At 38.5% G+C, this 19,285-nt stretch overlaps 1 protein-coding gene, 1 non-coding gene and 1 pseudogene across 5 annotated transcripts in view; 2 read left to right on the top strand and 1 right to left on the bottom strand.

Annotated features, from left to right (window-relative positions):
- The window catches only part of TET1 (tet methylcytosine dioxygenase 1), a 137,975-nt gene that overhangs the window by 37,322 nt on the left and 81,368 nt on the right, over positions 1–19,285 (top strand). For 2 of the 4 annotated variants that reach the window (XM_070364498.1, XM_070364497.1), the window contains exon 3: positions 7,331–7,384. In XM_070364498.1, the coding sequence (XP_070220599.1) occupies positions 7,331–7,384 (54 nt within the window). Of the gene's footprint in view, positions 1–6,653; positions 6,789–6,834; positions 7,107–7,330; positions 7,385–19,285 lie in introns of those variants that run through there. The other 2 variants (XM_070364499.1, XM_070364500.1) reach the window with 2 other exon arrangements.
- On the top strand, positions 1,065–1,198 carry LOC138986155 (small nucleolar RNA SNORA36 family). Its single transcript, XR_011463055.1, has one exon. It is a non-coding gene; the product is annotated as a small nucleolar RNA SNORA36 family (small nucleolar RNA).
- Positions 9,711–9,884, bottom strand: LOC102278007 (cytochrome c oxidase assembly protein COX14-like; annotated as a pseudogene).

Raw genomic sequence — 19,285 nt, 5'->3', positions numbered from 1 at the left:
TAGGTTTTGAAGGGACCAATAATGGAAAGTTGAAGGTTGAAATAGAAACATTTGAAACCTGAATGGTATAGAATTAAAGGTTGATTACATCTCTTCATATGCATGCTTAATGACCAGCCGAAGATGAAGAAGCTCTAGACAGTCAGCAAAATCAAGACTAGGGGGCTCAGACCAGAAACTCCTTACTGCAAAATTTAGACTTAATTGAAGAACATAGGGAAAACCACTAGGCCATTCAGATATGACCTAAATCAAATCCCTTATGATTATACAGTAGAAGTGACAGATAGATTCAAGGGATTTAGATCTGATAAACAGAGTGCCTAAAGAACTGTGGACGGAGGTTCGTAACATTGTACAGGAGACTTGGACACGATCGAGTGACTGAACAATAACAACAATGCCCAAGTAGTAGTGCATCTATTTACATACATTTCTCCCCATAGTGTGACTGTCAATAGCCACAGTGCTCCCAGTGTCCTTGAACATGTTGTTACCTTCATCTGGGGCACACACCTTTCTTCTCTCCTGTGTTTAACCAACTTCTTACCTATCCTTTGGTCTGAGTGGAAATAAATGTCACATCCTCTAGGGAGACTTCTCTAGTCTTATATAGCTTTCTGGGCTCATCTCCATTCTATACTACTTTATAACTATCTATTTATGTGTCTTCTGAGATGGTACATTCTGAGGGACTGCAGGGCAAGCCCAGAACATGTGTACATATTGAGAGTGCCCAACAGTTGTTTATAAAACAACACTATTCTTTTAAGGATTTTTGGTTATTAAGTTGGGGAATTTCATTGTAAAAACATGAATTAACAAATGAGGTTGATTTTCCTAAATTTAGGAGACACCTAGGTCTGACTTTTTAAAAAACAAGTTGTATGTGCGTAAATGCTTTGAGCTTCTCAGTGAAACAAAATATTTTTAAGATTTTGCTGTTAGATCAAAAACTGAGGATACAAGGTTCTCTAGAGTCAACTTTCAGCTTTCTTGCATGATGTAGAGAAGGAGCCCAAAGGTACAGAACTTCCTTTAAAAACAAAGAAACAAAGAAAGATTTCCAGAGTGTTGAGTTCAGTTCAGGGCAGCTTCCCTGTTCTGTTAATTGAACTCTGGGACATTGAAACACAGGCTAGGAGGGATGAGTGGATGGAAAGCATTACTCTATTCGTATACCGCCTAGTCTACAGATACACTGCATAAAAGCAAATAAATAAGTAATATTAATTATAAAATATAGGACAGACTAGCAATAATAAGAAGGAAACTTCATCTTATCATTCACAAAGGGGGAAATTTTTTTTCTAAATCACAGCATCCTTTGTGATTTGATTTTGACAAAAAAAGCACATAGATGATGTTATTGGATTTCTCTGTTCAAATTATGGATCTAGACTGTAATAGAGGGAGTATGATTGTCAGTTTTAAGTTAGCATGAAGAACCGTTGAGAAGAAATTGGGGCGAGGTGATATTTCAGCCCCATTTAGTCTTGGGCATTATGGTTCACCTCATTGTCAACTGCCCTTGCTTGGCAACTGCAGAAGATCACTTTTTGTTCACTTGTTCCTTAGTTCTAGCTATTGAAGAGCAGTTATTTTTACCAGCACTAAGCAGGACTGCTAGAGAGAATGCAGTTGGGTACTAGGGAGACCTGGCCCCTTAGAGAAGAAAAGGGCTACTGTAGATAAGCCTCAGAGAAGGAACTGGGGGAGGAAAGCACAGGGAAAGACTGTGCCTATAATCCAGGAAGACCTCCAGTGTTAGCAGTTCAGGTTCTTATTTCGCACATGAAATAAAATCAAACTGATTTTAAGATCTCCATTAGAATTGTTAAAGTATGAGCTGCTCTTTTTTTATTCTTGTTGATTGAAAATCTACAAAAGATGGTACTTGGAATATCTTACCAAGGTTTCAGTGCAAAAGCCATGAGTCTCCCAACAGTATGTAAGAAAAGAAATATAAAATGATTTCATGGGAGATGAGACAATAGCTTATATTAGAAGGATTTTGTGCTGCAGAGGTGTCAATATTGGGGCATAGTGAATAACTCTTGAGATTAATTTAGAAGACTCCTCCTAGTCAGTATTTGTATATCTAGTTTCTTGTGGGTGCAGAACTGCTTATGTTTAGAAATAGAAGTAGGATTTTGAAATTATTCATAGATTTACCTCTGAGGGCAAAAAATACATTTTTAAAAAGTACACCTGATGTAATGTTAATTTAAAATACTAGTTAAAATTTTTAAAAATTATTTATTTGTTTGGCTGCGCTGGGTCTTCATTGCTGTGTGGGCTTTTTTCTACTTGCGTGCACAGGCTTCCATTGAAGTGGCTGCTCCTGTTGTGGAGCAGGAACTTTGGGGCACAGGGGCTTCAGTACTTACAGCTCCCAGGCTCTGGAACACAAGGTCAGTAGCTGTGGCACATGGGCTTAGTTGCTCCATGGCATGTGGGATCCTCCCGGACTAAGGATTAAACCCATGTCTCCTGCATTGGCAGGAGGATTCTTAACCACTGAGCCCACCAGGGAAGCCCCTAAAATACTAACCTTCTTGAGCTGCTGTTCTAGGCTAGAAATGATGCATGTGAGTGTTCTTTTTTTTTTTTTTTAATATAATTGATTTTAAAAAATCATTTATTTACAGTATTAGTTTCAGGTGTACAACATAATGATTCAATATTCTTATACTGAAGGGTATGGTTTCGAAGACAGTTCCTTTAAGGTTATTTTTTTAGATATTTATAAATGTCTATTGTTGAGTACTGAAAATGAGAAGTTATAGAGAGAGCTGTGTAAGATGGTTAGATTCAGGCTCAAGTTCTAACTGGCTATGTAACCTGAGTTAAGTAATTTCACTTCTCTGGGTCTCACCTTTTAGATTTATCTATGACCTAAATTTTCTCCGATTTTGTTTATGTATTTATTTGGCTGTGTTGAGTCTTAGTTGCTGTACGTGTGGTCTTTCTTCATTGACGCGTATGTGGCCTCTTTAGTGGTGGTGCGCAGGCTTAGTTCCCCCCTGGCATGTGGGAACCTGTGTCCCCTGCATTGCAAGGCAGATTCTTAACCACTGGACCACCATGAAAGTCCCTGATACTCTTTTTTAATCTCTGTAATCATGTGATTTTGGGGAGGTGGGGGAGAGGGGTTTAAATATTTATTATTTGGCTGCTCCGGGTCTTAGTTGCAGGGTACAGGATCTAGTTCCCAGACCAGAGATTGAATCCAGGCACCCGGCATTGAGAGCACAGAGTTTTATCCACTGGACTACAAGGGAAGTTCCAATTATGTGATTTTTTAAGAGTAAAGAGATAGAAGTATTTTGTAACATTTGAAAGAACCTAGTACACATGAGTTAATTACAAAATTAAATATCAACTCATGCAATGAGTTCCTTGTGATTAGGGTTAGGTTGGAATAAACAAATAGACTTAAGTAACAAAAATCAGTTCTGAATAAGTAGGACTACAACATCATGTTTCTTAGTTTCTGAATTTATCATTCAATAAGATCTAGTTGTATGCATTTTGCTCTGAATAATAAGAGAGTGGAAATGGCTCTCTTGACCTCCACTTTCTCTGCAAGTAATTTCTGATTATTTTCTCCATCAAAGCTCACTATCACCTAAGACTTGAGCTGAGATGGATAAATCGCTAAGTGTAGGATTTAGAACAGATGGTCACAACCAGTAGAGGCTACCAATGTATTCTGTATTCAAACAAGTACAGATTTTCATGGTGTAGTATCAGTTGGATATTTGGAGTTAATGTTAGCTATGATCACTTCCATTAACTCTAATTAGCTGGGATGAACTTTGGCTTTATTTATTAATTCATTTTACAGAACACTGCACACAGACCTTCGATGTTTGTTTTGCTTAGGTTATCAAGTGGAGTATTATGCAGTTTCATGAGTATCCCATGCAGTGAAAATGCCTGCCCATGGGGCTTTAAAAAAAAATGAACTTCTCACCAGTGTGGATATTTAGTAGACCTAACACCCTGATCCTGAATTTATTTTTATTTATTTTATTTTATTGAGGCATACATTATGGGTCACACAGGTAATGAAATTATTTAAAATATATAATTATGGGAATTCTCTGGTAATACAGTGGATAGGACTCTGTGTTTTCACTGCCCAGGTTCAATCCCTGGTCAGGGAACTAAGATCCCATAAGCCATATGATGAGGGGAAAAAAAAAATATATATCTTAATATATCATGACCACTTTACTAAACAATGAGCAATCAACCTGAGAAAATGTTCACGCTTTTAAAAATTTTTATTCAGGTATTCAAGGGGAGAGACATAATCTTTAATTGAAATGGAAAACACTTTAAGAAATAAATGTAGGATTATCCTTGCATGTCTTGTTGATGGGAATGCTGCTGCTGCTGCTGCTAAGTCACTTCAGTCATGTCCGACTCTGTGCAATCCCATAGACAGCAACCCACCAGGCTCCCCCGTCCGTGGGATTCTCCAGGCAAGACTACTGGAGTGGGTTGCCATTTCCTTCTCCAATGCCTGAAAGTGAAAAGTGAAAGTGAAGTCACTCAGTCGTGTCCAACTCTTAGTGACCCCATGGACTGCAGCCCACCAGGCTCCTCCATCCATGGGATTTTCCAGGCAAGAGTACTGGAGTGGGGTGTCATTGCCTTCTCTGTGATGGGAATGTAACATGGCAGAAAAAGAAAAAAGTGGCTTGGCTGCAGAAAATAGTTTGGTGTTTCCTCACCCAAAAATTAATCAAAATTTTCATAAGATCCATTATTTCTACTCCTAGGTATAAATTGAGAGCAGGGACTCAAACAGATACTTGCATACCCAGTGTTATTCACAACAGAACAAATATTGCTTGATACTACTTATATGAGGTACCTAGAGCAGGCAAATGTATAGAGACAAAGTAGAACAGAAAGTTAACAGAAGGTAGGGAGTAGGGAGTAACTTCGTGTATACACTTTGTGCTTGGGATGATGAAAAAGTTCTAGAAATGCAAAGTGGTGATACTTGCATAATATTATGAATATACTTAATGCTACTAAATTATACACTTTAAAATGGTAAAAATGTAACATTTTTTGTTTTCTATAATTTACCACACACACACAAGCCTCCAAAGAGAAAGAAACATAGGGCTAAAAGGTTTTGCACCCATTTTCAAATCCTGTTATATTTGGTCCTGTTTTTGACCCATTTCATGTTTGCTTCATTCCCCACAGAGAGCTTTTTAGTGTGGGCTCAGTGTGCTTGAAGTTGCCGTGGTGAACGTGGTTAGGTTACAATCCACTGGTTTTGCTTGCTTCTTACATTTGTTAAAATTTTTGAGGGTGGATGGGTGGGGGTGAGGTAGTTTAAAGCGGGAAAACAATGCATGTTGGATTTCCCATTCCAACTAGAAAAGCGTGCTTTTGTGGCAAACCGAAAGGCTAGGAATCAAGGGTGATGAAATACAGGCTTTCCGGCCCTCACTCTGTTCCTGATTTCTGGTTGTGGGAATCTGTTCTGAATCCAACTGCAAGTGGAAAACCCATCTTTGGCAGAGCAGCCAGAGAGGCCCTCCTGCCAATCCCCCAAATGTGCTGCTGAGACTTTGGCCCTGTGAGGATGGAGCTGAAGCTGTCTTCCCGAGATCTGTGCAGCTGTCAAGGTGGCTGTGATGGCACTGTGACTGGCCTCTGCACCGAATTTTGGCAGTGACCTTGAGACCTGCCAGCTCAAACAGCTGTCCTGGTTCTTTGTCTATTGCCATTATTACTTGTCCAAGGGGCTGAAGGGAGGGGCTAGACTCCTCTGGCTCTGTCCTTCCCAGAGTCTGGCAAGTTCCAACTGTGGTGTCTTGCTCTCCCAGTGCCTGCCACCCACTCGGCATGGGGTCGGGGGCGGGGGGTAGTCCAGGTGTGCTGAGTGTGGGTGGCTGCTAGTTCTACCTCTGGCTCAGCTCCCAGTCCCTGAGAACCAAGTGGCCGTGTCCGATCATCAGCCCGTGCACAGACAGGCTCCACGTGGGGACCTGCTTGGCAGCTTTGTGGAGAGATGCTCGGTGACAGTTGAAGATCTTGGAAGGTAGAGGAGCCAAAGGTGCTTCTTATGTCCCAGAAGTATGAGTCCACTTTCTGGAAGCGACAAATTTCTTGGGGGAAATGAAGGTCATCAGAAACATCCAGAGCAAGAAAGAGAAAGCTTTTTGAAATCGCCAGCCACTCAGAGTGGCAAGTGTATTCTGAAAACTCCTCCCCTTTCCCTTGTCCTCATCCTGTCCTTTTCCTTTTAAGCGGCTTTATTATTATTTTTTAATCTGCCTTTGTCATTGGACATTTATTGACAGAAATCAAATTGCTGTGTTTCTGGGCAAAGCGCCGGCTGCAGAGAGGTGTGGTTCCCGAGGAATGAGACACGCAGCCCAACAGCTGAGCCTACAGTGTCCTCACATAACCTCCCTGCCTTAAATATCGCCAATATTTAGCCTTGCCTTATAAAGTAAAAATGCACAATACCTTCCAGAGTTTCAGCAAGCCCAAATGCCCCCCTCAGCTCAGTTATATCTCCTGTATGTTGGAGGCAGGGCCATGCACCCCCACCACCCCAACCCCCCCGCGCAGACCTGCCCTCGGAGCCGCCAAGAGGTTACTAATCAGGGAGACTCCGCCATCGATCCGATGGTGGAGACCTGGGGATTTGTGTGCATTGTTTTTGCTGAAGCCTCCTGTGATTTCGGCGGGACCAGATCCTCTGCAGCGAACTCCATGTCGCAGCTTGTGGCTGCCTGTGTCCTGTGGTGAGAGCGGAGCCGCACAGGAGATCCTTTGTCTAGGAAGGCTAGGCAGAGAAGATCACTTTGGAGTTGCTAAGCTCTGCATTGCCATTGGCTGCACTCTTTGTGGGGCTGTTTTTGCAAAAGGCATGCCCAGCACGTCTACAGTGCTGGCAGGCCAGGGCTGCCTTTAAACACCATGATAATAATACCAAAAAGCAGTTTGCAGAACTGTTCCACTGTAGAGGCTTCCTCTGCAGAAGCAAGCAAGATGGCTACCTCGTGGGCTTCGCTGTGAAGAATGCAGAGGCTAATTAAGACAGACTTTAAGGGGAAAAAAGGGTATTTCCCTACTTCATCTTTATGCAAGGCTTTTTTTTCAGTGACTTTTAAAGTATACATTTTACATAAGCTCTTTAGGTTCTGCCTAGCAAACATGTTGATGATTTTAGATGGGATAAGTAGTTTTATAGAGAAATAGCCAAAAAAAATTTGGGGGGGGGGTGTGGGAGCTAATTTTTTTTTCTCTTAAACGGAGGCTCATTTTGCAATTTGATTTTTTTTAGGTTGTAAAGGAAAACAAGAGGCCCCAGAGGGAAAAGAAGCCCAAAGTTTTAAAGGTAATCAGCTATTGATTAAATCATATTTAATTTTTTTCCATTTCATATAGTATTTTTCTGTCACTGAGGGGTAAATTTGGAGTACAGTGGATATGAGTTCTCCCAGATTTTCAGTAGATATATGAATTTTCACTCAACTAAAGTGTTTTATCTCTTTCTCTTTCTTTCTCTCTTTTTATATGCTACATAATGTGCATATTAGCATCCTTTATTTTCAACTCCACACAAGTCTGCAGAAGGAAAACTTTATATGCAAAGTGTTGTGAATAAAATTTGTGGCTTTTTTTGTAGCTCTCTTTGTAGCATCTGCATTTATGATGTTGCACCAGTGTGTAAACTTAAGCTCTTAAGGAGAAAGACACTATTTAAAGTTGACAGCTATGATCCATTGTAGTTTTAATAGTCCTTCCATTAGACACTATTTTAAAATGTGTGATTTTTCTAAAGGAAAAGATGCTTAGAGGTTTTATTTCAATTTAAAATGTGTAAGCCATTGAGATTTTACAGCCAAATTACAATTGCTTAATCCCAAATTCTCATTATATCATCTTTAATTTTGGCATTCATGAAGCTGTAGGAATGAGTATGTTTCCTTTATTTTCTGTAATTTGCCTAATGAGTATTTAGTAGTTACCTAATTCAGTTATAAGCTAGCAGTCTGTGTTATGAGCTTTGTCTGGTATTTAGCAGGGTTAATTTAAAATCATATACACTACTAAAAGTTCAAGGCTAGCTTTAGTCTAGTAAATAGGTGCTTATGTGTTAAAGGTTTCAGGTAGTATGTTGTTATTCTGAATGTAAGTATCTTGAGCAGGCAACCTTTTTAATTCAAAAAGACATATTAAGCAATAAAATGACTGGTCTTTAAAAGTATATTGTGTATATATAATTAAAAATATCTTATCCTAATCTTAGTTTTTCTTTTGCAAATAAAGTGTTGGCACTCAAAGAGGAAGAACATGTTTGAACTATGGATGGGACACATTTTTTTTTCTCATCTGTTTCCTCAGTTGTATACCTTGAAAATGCTATTGACATGCAGAACCAGACCTTACATTGCTTTCTAATTTGTCTGACCACTTCAAGTTTCTGCTTCCTGTGTGTACACAGCATTGCCATGTACATTTTTCATCAACCAACAAGTATTTATTTAATATTTACCGCACAGTCAGTTGTGTGCTAGGCACTGTGAAATGAATGAAATTGCTTGGCACAAATTCTCACTGGGCTTAGACAAATAGAATACTGGTTATTTTCAAGGTAAATTAAACCCTTCTCTGTTTTTCTTCTGCATATTGATCCACCTGCCTCCTTTTAATTTTTTCTCCTCCCCAAATTATAGAAGAATATCATTACAATCCCTAAATGTATATCTTATTCTCTTTTCACGCTCGCTGTATTGGGTATATCCATCTCAGGTATTTTGTCTTAAAATCTTCAAGGGAGAAGTAGTTTGAGTCTTGCTGTTATAAATGGCCCTCAGATTTGTGTGTGTGTGGGTGGGTGGGGGTGAGGTGGGGAGGCAGGTGGGGGGGCAGGTTGAGGGTGGGTGGGAAGGGGGCATAGAAGAAAGGAAGGAAACCACATGGACAAACTAATATGGTCTAACCCTGGTAGCTAAGTCATTACCTCCCTTTGCTATGAGGTAGAATTGGGCCTTGGGAATACTCTTGAATTCTGTTTATTTGGTTAGTCTGTGGGTGTCCTGTTACCTGAAATAAATTCCAGAAGTAAATATACTGTGTATTGCTTTTTTGAATCGTGGCAATGAACTCTGACTTTTAAAAAGAAATAAGTGCCTGTGTGTGGCTGATATTCATGTGCCACAACAAGCAGAACCAAATTGTTGCTCACTTCCTCTGTAGTTATCAGTTGTTGTACAAGAGTAAGGAAATGCTCTAAAAAGAAAAAAATTAATGATTTTCTGATGTTGACATTTTAAAATGTTTTCTTTAATTTTCTGTTGGGCATACCTTTTTGTTCTTCTCCAAAGAAAGCTTTGTTTCTCTGCACCACAGAAGAAATGCTAAGATACTTTCAGATTTCAGCTTGATATGTGTAAAATACAGTTGAGCAAGTGTAGAATTTTTTTTTTTTTGTAATGGCAAGTTATTTAATGTCAGTAAGTGTGCCTCACCCTCCCATTCCTGTTTTGATTCGATAGCCTCTCCAAAGTGGACGTATCAGAGAAAACATGGGCACTTTTCCCCAGCAGAGTTCGAAAGCTGTTAAGGCCCTGGTCCGCTGGACTCAGAAATGATTGCAGGTGCAGTCTTTCCACAGCAGGCCTTGGGCTTCTCTGCTCAAGGGGAAAAGCCCGCCCGTTCTACAGGGTTCCCGAGGTCTTCCGTTCTTCTGCAGCCCGGCGCTGGGAGCTGTGCCGCTAGAAACAGTGGTAGGCTCGGACACTGCAGAAGTAGCCCCCGTACACACTGAGGAGATTCATGGAGGTGAAGAAGGTCTTGCAGCCCATGTCAGGTAGTTGCTTGGCAGTTGGCATGTTGTTCCCTGGATGCTGCCGCTCTCTCCTGTCCAACTGAGGCCTCCAGCCTGCCTTGATCTCTTAGCGCAGCTGGAAGCAGCACCTGGACTGGACCAGTTCAAGCATAGATATAACCCTAAAGGAGATGTTAAGAAAACTAAATCTGCATTTCGGGAGGGAGGCTGGAGAAAAAGGAAAACTTTCCATTTAGGATTTTATGGGTGAGGCCTTAACATTACAGTCAGCTGCTACTCAGGGATCAGTGATGGGACTCTTCAGGTTACAGTTTTGCTTTTGGCCTTATGCCTGAGTGCTGCTCTTCTTCCTTGGATTCTGGCCTCTGAAGTCTTCAAATCTCTTCAGTCCTTGCTCTTGGTCAGGGTAGTTGCTACCTATAAGTATCCTGACTGATTTTCATCTTCATAATCTATTAGGAAGTAGTTGGATAAATGAACAGAGAAGGCAATGGCACCCCACTCCAGTACTCTTGCCTGGAAAATCCCATGGATGGAGGAGGCTGCAGTCCATGAGGTCGCTGAGAGTTGGACACGACTGAGTGACTTCACTTTCACTTTTCACTTTCATGCATTGGAGAAGGAAATGGCAACCCACTCCAGTATTCTTGCCTGGAGAATCCCAGGGACGGCGGAGCCTGTTGGGCTGCCATCTGTGGGGTCGCACAGAGTCGGACATGACTGAAGTGACTTAGCAGCAGCAGTAGCAGGATAAATGAAGAGTCTGATTAAGGAAACTGGGAAGCTTGTCTCATCCTACTGTGAACCTACTAACTAAATCCTGAATCCAGTTATGGGTTAAAATTGCCTGTTGTGTCTCACACCTCTCATCTTTAAACAATCTATTTGAATTGGTAATCTGTATTCATGCTGTTATAATTCAATATTTAGAATTATAAATTGTGATCTCACATTCCTGACTAAAGAGAGCATTTTCCTCTAGCTGAAAGCACAGTTTCTTTTCAAAGTACTCTCATGGCCAGAATGGGTATCAAATGACTGGGGGATGAGGTTAGGGTGCTCAGCACAAACTCATTCCCTACTGGTGTTAGAGGGCCACGTTTCTGCCTTAACTCACTGGAGTTATTTTTATAGATGATAGCTTATTAGCTGTGCTTTAATTGTTCGCTTGATTCTTGAGAAAGGTAAGCGCATGAGATGATTCCAGGCCGTGTTTCATGAATGTGTACTTATGAGAGGCATGGTTTGGAACTTTTCTTGGCAGAAACCTGTATGTAAATAACCATTGCTTTATGTTTTGAGGTAGAAGGATATATACCCTTAGAAAAAGTCAATTCAAGGCAACATCACTTTGGTTAGGTTGTCAGTCATTGTGTCTGGAGAAAATCAGATTGCACAATTAGTTGGAAATATTGGAGAGAATTTAAGAAAGGGATTTTTTTAAAAAAGGGTGAGGGCAGGATTCGGAAAAATTTAGGGATGACAAAGCATCCTAGGGCTGAGGACAGCAGACATACTGCCCCTCCTAGGCCTGAAGGGATGGCACCCCACTCAGGTACTTTTGCCTAGAAAATCCCAGGGACGGAGGAGCCCGGTAGGCTGCAGTCCACGGGGTCGCTAAGAGTCGGACACGACTGAGTGACTTCACTTTCACTTTTCACTTTCGTGCATTGGAGAAGGAAATGGCAACCCACTCCAGTGTTCTTGCCTGGAGAATCCCAGGGACGGGAAGCCTGGTGGGCTGCCATCTATGGGGTCGCACAGAGTCGGACACGACTAAAGTGACGCAGCAGCAGGCCTGAAGGGATAAGGGCTTGGGAGCAGAAAGTCAGGTAGGATAGCTGTTGCTAAATAGAACAGGACTGTTCTATTGAGTGGCCTGTGGTAATGGGATCTTTCTTCAGCAAGAAAGTCATGGGGAGGTGGGTATGGAAATAAATACTCTGCCCTCCAGTTTTTTGCTGCTTTCATTGGTTTATCCCAACCAGAACCCAAAAGGAGCAAGGGAGCCTACTAATGAGATATATCTTGGTCAGCCTCCTGTGTCTTATAAGAGGATGTAGAAGATGGAGTGGGGACCTGAAAGGACAAATAAAATATATTCAGCATCACTAAATGACCACAGGGACAGTATGGTAGGGTCAAAACAGAACCATGATTATGTAAGAAAGTAACACTGACAGGGTTGAGTAAAGTTTATATAAGAACTCTATACTATTTTTGCAACTTATCTGAAAACCTAAAATCATGTCAGCATGAAAAGTGTGGGTATCCCTGAGAGTGAACTGCATTTATTCATTCTGTAATTTCTTGACTGGTAAGAAACATTTTCTAGCTATTTGGTTATAAAATATCATCACAGTATTATATTTTGAACAAATACAAAGAAATATCAGGGGACATTAAACCAGGAAATTGTCTACAAATGATTTAGAAAAGAAAAAAAAGAAAAGAAAACCAAGTGATCTTCCTGCTAGCTTCTGTGCTGGCAGCCCTGCTCTTCACTGCTTCCTTCCTTCCTTGATGATGCTGATAAAAAAAAGTGGTTGAGGGGGCAGGGAGGTATGGAATGAGGGGAAATAAGACACGTCTCACTAAGAGAAGGACAAGATAATGGCATGTAGCTATACTGATTAGTCTTTTTGAAATATCTTTTAAAAGGAGAATCAAATCATAAATGAATCACCTTTCATATGTGATCTTGATTTACATGACAGTGATATTCAAAATATTTAGTACCATCATTGCCTGGCACACAGTTAATGCTCAATGAGTCTTCTTTCTTGAAAAACAGTATTATTAACATTCAGTCGATACTTTTTTAGCCCATACTAAATGCTGGGCTACAATGGTGTATAAGTCCAAAGTGATCCCTGCCCTCAAAGAGATTGAGGGCAAAAAAAAAAACAAATTATTAAATTACAAATTGTGGTATATACTTTGAGGGAAAAAAACAAACCAAAAAAATTTCCAAGATAGAGCAAAACACCCCCTAGGGAAATTTACTTGGTACCTTTGAAAACTATTTCCTTCATTTGTAAATTGTTACATATACTAGTGAGGGTTCAAAAGTACCAAATTAGATACAATTGAGTTACCTTGTTTATCTTAAAAACTCATTAAGTTACTAGAAATGAAAGATAACAAGGTTACTAAAGCTTTGTCTCTGCACACTTATCTACAACTTTGTTTCAGTTGGTTAAATCATTGGTAAAGTGATTTAAGTCTAGTTATAAAGTAACTTTCTATGACTTATAGCAGCAACTCGCTGCAAATTTTAGTGACATCCTATAGTGATCTTGATGGTTATTGGGGGCATAGGGAGGCATAGTGATAGTTTCTTTGTGTTTCGTTTTTGTTTTAAAAATTTTGGCCACACCACATGGCATGTGAAATCTTAGTTCTCTGACCAGGGAACTGAACCTTTACCCTGTGCAGCTGAAGCTCAGAATTCTAACTACTAGACCACTGGGAAGTCCTATGACTTACATAGTCCCAGGCAAGGAATCCCAGACATCTGAATATAACAGACCATCAGGAGGGAAAAATTCAGAGTGAGTGGTAAGAGTATTCGCAAAGGGATACCAGCTTTAAAAAAAAAACAACAAAAGAAAACCCCACAAACATATAATTTGGAAGAAGATAATCTTAGCATATAAGGTGATCATATAAAACTTAAGAATGTAGCTTTATGATTCAACAACACATGGTCCTTATTTTCCTCCTTATGTCATGTGCTGGCAAAAACTATCAAAGATGTGTGCTCATTCATCAATGTTTATTCACACGCTCAAAGGCACACATGGGGCTTCTGGTTTGCATATCCAGAAATTGTAACATAGCATTTTGCCCAGGGATGATGAGACTGATTTCAGGGCTGAGTTCTCACTAAGCCAACTCACACACAGTCAAGTCATTCATTTATCACTGGAACACGAACATTCCCAGTGATTCAAGACTCATGTCCATTTTGTAATTTCTAGGAATGATCCCAAACAGAATGAGAGTGAATAGAAGCCAAGTAGGGTAAATAGGCTTGAAGAAAATTTCATTCAGGCTACAAAAAAAGTCTGTTGAATTCTTCTGAGCTCAGAAAAGAACATATGCTTTGTGTCTTGAATCCTTATGCTCATCTGATAATGTGTTTGTGTTTTGATAGTGCTAGATTCGTACTGTTTTCAGATGTCTGCCTTCTTTACTGTATAGCTCTCCATGTATTGGCTAGAATATCATCTCAACAGATAGGGAAAAAGAGCCAAGATAGGAACTGTTAGTTAAATTTTTGTTAAAACCTTACTAGTGTCTGAAATCATCTTCAAGTTGTAGTTAATTTGATAATGGAATGCCTTTCAGTATTCAAAGTGTGTCATAAAAATATGTTTTTAAAGATGTGATGGCAAGATTTGCCCACTGTAGTTGGCTTATTCCAGAGAAAGAAGATTACAGTGTCATTCTTTAACCTGTTCTTGTGCTTCATAGTTTTAAATACTAACTTTTATTCCTTTTTGAACTAAAAACAGGACTTTCTGCACTTGAAAAAATTTAAGAGATGGTACAGTTTTATTATGTCTATAATTTAGTGATATATGAATTTGATTAAAGCATAGGTTCTTTTCATGGTTTTAGAGAACCAGATGTTAAATAATAAACTTAGTTTAGGAAGTTAGTTATGTTTAAATAACAAAACTATTTATTTTAAACATTATATTGTGTGTTGTTTAATTTTAAATTTAGTACACAAAAATACACATAGGATCATAAGATAATTATACACATAAGCAAATTATTTAATGCATGTTACATTGCTTAGGATAGCTGGACACATAGAAATTTCTCAATCAGTGGTATTATTATTAAATCTAAAAATATAATTTATCCTACTAAAAATATTAAGTGAGCCTTTAGGAAAATGTGTATTTTTTTTTTTTACCAATGTATTCCCTTTCTTTATATCCCCAAAGCCTTTCCTTTCTTTTTAAAAATGTCATTTCTGCTTTTTGTAAATGAGAAGTATCAGAAAGAAGACTTTAAACCTTGAAAATATTAAATTTCTCTTTCCCCCTTTTTTATATGTATATATTTTATAGAATCAATAATTCTATAATAAAGACTAGAATATCATCTGTATGAAATATAATCTCACAGTTGATAATTAGTTTCTATTATAGAATTCAGCTACACAATGGAGATAAACATAGAGAATAGACTTATAGACACGGTGTGGTGGGGAGGAGAAGGTGGGATGTATGGAGAGAGTGACATGGAAACATACATTTTCATATGTAATATAGCCAATGGGAATTTGCCCTATGATTCAGGGACAGTTCTGTAACAACTTAGAGGGGTGGGATGGGGAGGGAGGTGGTGGGAGGCTCAAAAGGGAGGGCACATACATATACTTATGACTGATTTATGTTGATGTTTGGCAGAAGCCACCACAATACTGTAAAGCAATTATCCATCAATTAAAAATAAACAGGTTAAAAAAGCCTCAGCTGCAAAGAAAAATGTGGACTAGGATGAGCACTTGAAACAGGATATAAGTTATAGTGTTGTTTGCAAGTTATGTGCCTTAAGCGTGATTTCTTCTAGATAAGAATCACATGAGAACACTCTCACTCAATTGTCACAAAGTTTAAATATCTTAAATATCTGAATATATTTTTTTCTTGGAAAAATATTTTTATTCATACTTATCATCTTGTGTATTCATTCTACTTTAGAAAGGGGGAAAATCTAATAACTGTTTATTCCATTTCTTGAAATAAGTTTAACTAATGTTATTTTAGATGTAACTTCTCTGATAATGGAAAACACAAATCTGAAATTTTCTTGAGTGTTTATTTTTTGACTTTTTGCCACTTGGCTTCTGGGATCTTAGTTCCACTACTAAGATGCAGTTGTTCCACTATAGTAGTCCACTACTAAGGGTGGAACCTGTGCTCCCTGCACTGGAAGCATGGAGACGCAACCACTGGACTTCCGGGGAAGTCCCTGAGTATTTAAATTTTGATATGGTAAGATATTTAGTGCTTTTGATTACTTTTCATTAAAAAAAAAATTTTTTTTTTTAATTTTAAAATTTAAACTGTGTGTTTTTTTGTGTATCAACAGTACCCAAAGGCAGGTGCTTGACTGAGAGAAAGTTAATTGAACTCTCTGAGAACTGTTTTCATTATCTTTAAAGGGGGAGCAATAACTAATCCACAGGGTTGTTTAGCAGATTACCTAATTTTAATTTTTACTAAATTTATCCCACACAGAGTGGATGTTCATTAAATGATAGCTGTCAACATCATGACTGTTTTTGTTATGACTGTTAATATCAAATAAAATCCTTTATAGAATATTGATGTGTTTAGATTTGTAGTTGCTTTTATTATTCTTTAAGCTAGATTGTCAACCTCTTAAGTTTAGAGCAGCATTTAACTCTATGTTCTGCGGTCTTAGTGTAATACCTTCTACCTACAACTCAATACTTGTTGGTTTAATGAATGATTGAATTAATGCATTTTATGGCCTAACTTCAGTCAGTTAGGTCTGAACTGCTGAAATTATTATAGTGACATCTAGGTATGTAAGGAAAACCACTTTCTGAAATCATCAAGCCAGTCTTGGGTAGTATTGATAATGAATTGCTATGGAAATCAGGATATATATATATTTATTTTTTTAATTTGATTAATTCTTCAAATTTTATTTGAAAAAATCAAACCTACAAAAAAGATGAAAGAATAACACATTGTGCATCAGTACTCTTTCTTTTTTTGCTGAGCCATGTGACAGTTTACCTATAAATACTGCAGCATGCCTCTCCTTAACTACAATACAATGATCATACTGCAGACCTTTAATGATTCAGAGGATACTGTCCCTTTAAAAATCTTCTCAATTGTTCTTCCCCTCCCCACAAATCCTTTTTAGGTGTTTCCTCCTGATCCAGCCTGTAATCTTAGATCATGTCTTGGATTTGGTTGTCTTGCCTCTTTGCACTCCTTTATCTCCTCTTCCCACCATTGTGTGTGTAAGTGTTTTTTCATTGGTGATTTTGAACACTACTTCTCTTTCTTCACATTTTTGTAAAATGTTTTGATTTGAGGATCAAGTCATCTGGGTAAATTACAATAAATTTCAGGTTTCAGATAGGTTATCCAATCTACATTAACTATTGGGGCCTTTGTTGGAGATTGTCCAATGCTTCCTGGATTGGATCCTAAATTCTTAATTAGAAGAGATTAGCAGATTGGAAAACTAAATGTGGTTGGCTAAACTCAGAGATTAAATTGACCTGCCACATCTATACCAAGTGGTAGCAGGGAGTGGAAGAGAAAGGGATGCCTTAATTATTGGCTAACTGAAATAAAGAAATGAAAAATAAAAAAAGAAGCAGAGGTATTTATAGAGCCATGGGGAAGCACTTGTAAAGCTACTATTATTGGCTTGAAGTCAGGTTATTGATGAAACTTATAAAATTCTGAATGTTATTTGCAGATTAAAACAAAAGGAAGCTATTTCAAAACAATGATTTTTGTCACTCAGCACACTTGAAATCTCGTTTATGTCTCACTTAACAGACAGTATAAAATAGCTGCACTGCAGGTTAGAACATTTCATCAGAAATTTAATCCAGCTATCCAGGGTTTATTTAAAGCCTCTGATATTTGATCACTTCATTAAAACAAGTTGGAACCATCCGAAAGCTGAGTTACCTGGGCCATGTTTTCTAAGATACTGTGCATCATGACATGCCATAGTTATATAAGGGACAGTCTAACTTCTCAGTATAATTTCTAGTGAAAAAGTGTCTGTCAAGACTAACTTATGTGCTGCCCATGGCCAGAATTTTCTATTTTGATTTTCAACTAAGAAAATTCAGTAGTATTTGTTGGTCAAACCATGTAATATGCTCAACTCCAAAATGAGGAAGCATCTCATCTTCCTACTTCATTCTTGTTAGCTTCATTAAAATTAAAAAAATACCTTGACATAATTTCAAACAACAGAAAAGCTGTAAGAATACTACAAAGTATTCTCATATACCATTCACCTAGGTTACTCATGTTAACATTTTATCTTATTTGTTTTATGTCTTCTCATGTAGATTTTCCCCCTTAAATTATTTGAGAGTAATTTCAGATGTGAAATTGAGGTTGTAAAGATGAGGTTTCTTTACCCCTAAATACTAAAGTTTGTATTTCCTATAAACAAAGACCTCATCTTGCATAGCTATAATACAATAATCAAAATTGGGAGTTAACATTGATACAATACTATTACCATCTACTGATCAAAATTCACCATCTGTCCTTAATGCAGTGCATATCAAAAATAATTTCAGATTATAAATTGCATTCAGTTGTTCTATCTCATTAGTCTTGTCAGCCTGACATTTTCAAAGAGTATACCTCAGTTAGAATGTCTCTTATATGGGTTTATTTGATACCAAGGGAACATTGCATGCAAAGATGGGCACAATAAAGGAGAGAAATGTTGTGGACCTAACAGAAGCAGAAGATATTAAGAAGAGGTGGCAAGAATATACAGAAGAACTATCCAAAAAAGACCTTCATGACCCAGATAATCACAATGGTGTGATCACTGACCTAGAGCCAGACATCCTGGAATGAGAAGTCAAATGGGTCTTAGGAGGCATCACTATGAACAAAGCTAGTGGAGGTGATGGAATTCCAGTTGAGCTATTTCAAATCCTAAAAGATGATGCTGTGAATGTGCTTTGAATGTGCTTCAGTCAATATGTCAGCAAATTTGGAAAACTCAGCAGTGGCCACAGGACTGGAAAAGGTCAGTTTTCATTCCAATCCCAAAGAAAGGCAATGCCAAAGAATGCTCAAACTACCGCACAATTGCATTCATCTCACACGCTAGCAAAGTAATGCTCAAAATTCTCCAAGCCAGGCTTCAACAGTAAGTGAACCATGAACTTCCAGAAGTTCAATCTGGATTTAGAAAGGCAGAGGAACCAGAGATCAAATTGCCAACATCCGCTGGATCATCAAAAAAGCAAGAGAGTTCCAGAAAAACTTCTGCTTTATTGACTATGCCAAAGGCCTTGACTGTGTGGATCACAGCAAACTGTGGAAAATTCTTAATGACATGGGCATACCAGACCATCTGACCTGTCTCCTGAGAAATCTGTATGCAGGTCAAGAAGCAACAGTGGAACAACAGACTGGTTCCAAATTGGGAAAGGAGTATGTCATGGCTGTTTATTGTCACCCTGCTTATTTAACTTATATGCACAGTATATCATGTAAAATGCCGGGCTGAATGAAGCACAAGCTGGAATCAAGATTGCTATGAGAAATATCAATAATCTCAGATTTTTGGATGACACCACACTTAGGGTAGAAAGCAAAGATGAACTAAAGAGCCTTTGATGAAAGTGAAAGAGGAGAGTGAAAAAGTTGGCTTAAAGCTCAACAT

The sequence above is a fragment of the Bos mutus genome, chromosome 28 (assembly GCF_027580195.1).
Source record: "Bos mutus isolate GX-2022 chromosome 28, NWIPB_WYAK_1.1, whole genome shotgun sequence".
In the NCBI taxonomy this organism is placed as follows: domain Eukaryota; kingdom Metazoa; phylum Chordata; class Mammalia; order Artiodactyla; family Bovidae; genus Bos; species Bos mutus.
This window is presented reverse-complemented; position numbering and strand designations above follow the sequence as displayed.